Source organism: Sinocyclocheilus rhinocerous, unplaced genomic scaffold, assembly GCF_001515625.1.
Source record: "Sinocyclocheilus rhinocerous isolate Xijiao unplaced genomic scaffold, SAMN03320098_v1.1 scaffold37523, whole genome shotgun sequence".
In the NCBI taxonomy this organism is placed as follows: domain Eukaryota; kingdom Metazoa; phylum Chordata; class Actinopteri; order Cypriniformes; family Cyprinidae; genus Sinocyclocheilus; species Sinocyclocheilus rhinocerous.
This window is the reverse complement of record NW_015669078.1, coordinates 1-1,288: the sequence shown is the minus strand read 5'-3', so window position 1 is coordinate 1,288 and position 1,288 is coordinate 1. Positions and strand designations below refer to the sequence as shown.

At 39.2% G+C, this 1,288-nt stretch overlaps 1 protein-coding gene across 1 annotated transcript; it reads left to right on the top strand.

The window, feature by feature from the left end:
• Positions 1–715: 715 nt before the first annotated feature.
• On the top strand, positions 716–1,238 carry LOC107734073 (inactive phospholipase D5-like). The gene is made up of 3 exons (XM_016545936.1): positions 716–721; positions 794–884; positions 1,015–1,238. Exons 1-3 carry the CDS (start codon positions 716–718, stop codon positions 1,236–1,238), a joined length of 321 nt encoding a protein of 106 aa, XP_016401422.1.
• The last annotated feature ends 50 nt before the right edge of the window (positions 1,239–1,288 follow it).

Below are 1,288 nucleotides of genomic sequence, written 5' to 3'. Positions count from 1 at the left end.
ATCTGGGCTAAAACATGCTAGCCTTGAAAAGATATTTAGATAGAGTTGAAGAGTTGAATTTGAAGGGGATCTATTATGCTAAATTCACATTTAATATTGTTTTTGAATACAATTATGTGTCACAACCACCCAACTGTGTTAAAAATCCATAGCCCCCCACACACATTCCACCTGGGACTTATATTACATCTTGTAAAAAAGTGGCATAATAGCTCCCCTTTAAATGATTGTATCATTATTGTGCTTTTAATGCTGTTATTTGGATGCTGTTAAACTTGTTATTTAAAGGGCAGCACTGAAGCTTGCTTTTCTGTTCAAGTGTGTACCATAATAGCTTCCGCATTTATTGTGATATGAAAATGTGATACCGTCAGGACACAGATAGCATCAGCTAAATGAGCAGCTGTGCGGATCAGAGCTAACGACCACTGGCCTCGAGAAAGAGTCGAATCACTGAATGAATCTGAATACATCTTTTTTAGAATCAAATTAAGTCACTGGGATGATTCAGAGGGACTGATCACTGCTTACAGCTTGATTTAAGACAAGCTAAGTGCTGCAAGTCAAAGGAGGTTTATTTGAACAGATGTACCAGCAGTATGATTTGCTACAGTATGTTTTTCATTTGTGTTCATGGCCAGATACATCAAGTAATCTAAGACATTGTTCAATTTTGAATGATCAACTTTAGTTTCATTTGCTATAAATGGCCTCTATGGCTGTACTACTGTTACTCGTACTGAGTGCATATACCGAAACTGACAACATATGTACTCTGTTCTTCTTCTTGTAGAAGTTCTTCATTCCTCAGATGCAGAGCAATGGATATCTCTACGGAATCAATCACAACAGATACATGGTGACAGACACATCTGTGTATCTAGGTAAGAACATCCTCTGCATTCATTAAGCTGCTGATATCATATTAAGTGAATTGAGATTTGAATTGAATTGAGGGGGGAAATAAAACACGTTTGAATAATTTCTCCTAAAACCATGTTTCTGGGCTCTCAGGGAATTTAAACTGGGTGGGCAACGAGTTTGTCTACAACGCCGGTGTTGGGATGGTGATCAGTCAGCAGGTGGAGCAGAACAACTCGACTGTAGTTGAACGGATGAAAGCTGTCTTTGAACGAGACTGGCATTCCCACTACAGTAAAACTCTCCAGCCAAACAAGATCCCAGCGTGCAGCGTGCACACAGTCAAAGAGCAGCCTGCGGCAAGCGATGCTGTCTGAAAATGACATACAAACCTTAAATTTATCAATCAATTTGTTGGCTGTGTTTC

Coding starts and splice junctions, on each gene's coding strand:
- LOC107734073 (XM_016545936.1), top strand. Junction 885..1,014: donor AGACACATCTGTGTATCTAG/GTAAGAACATCC, acceptor CTGGGCTCTCAG/GGAATTTAAACTGGGTGGGC.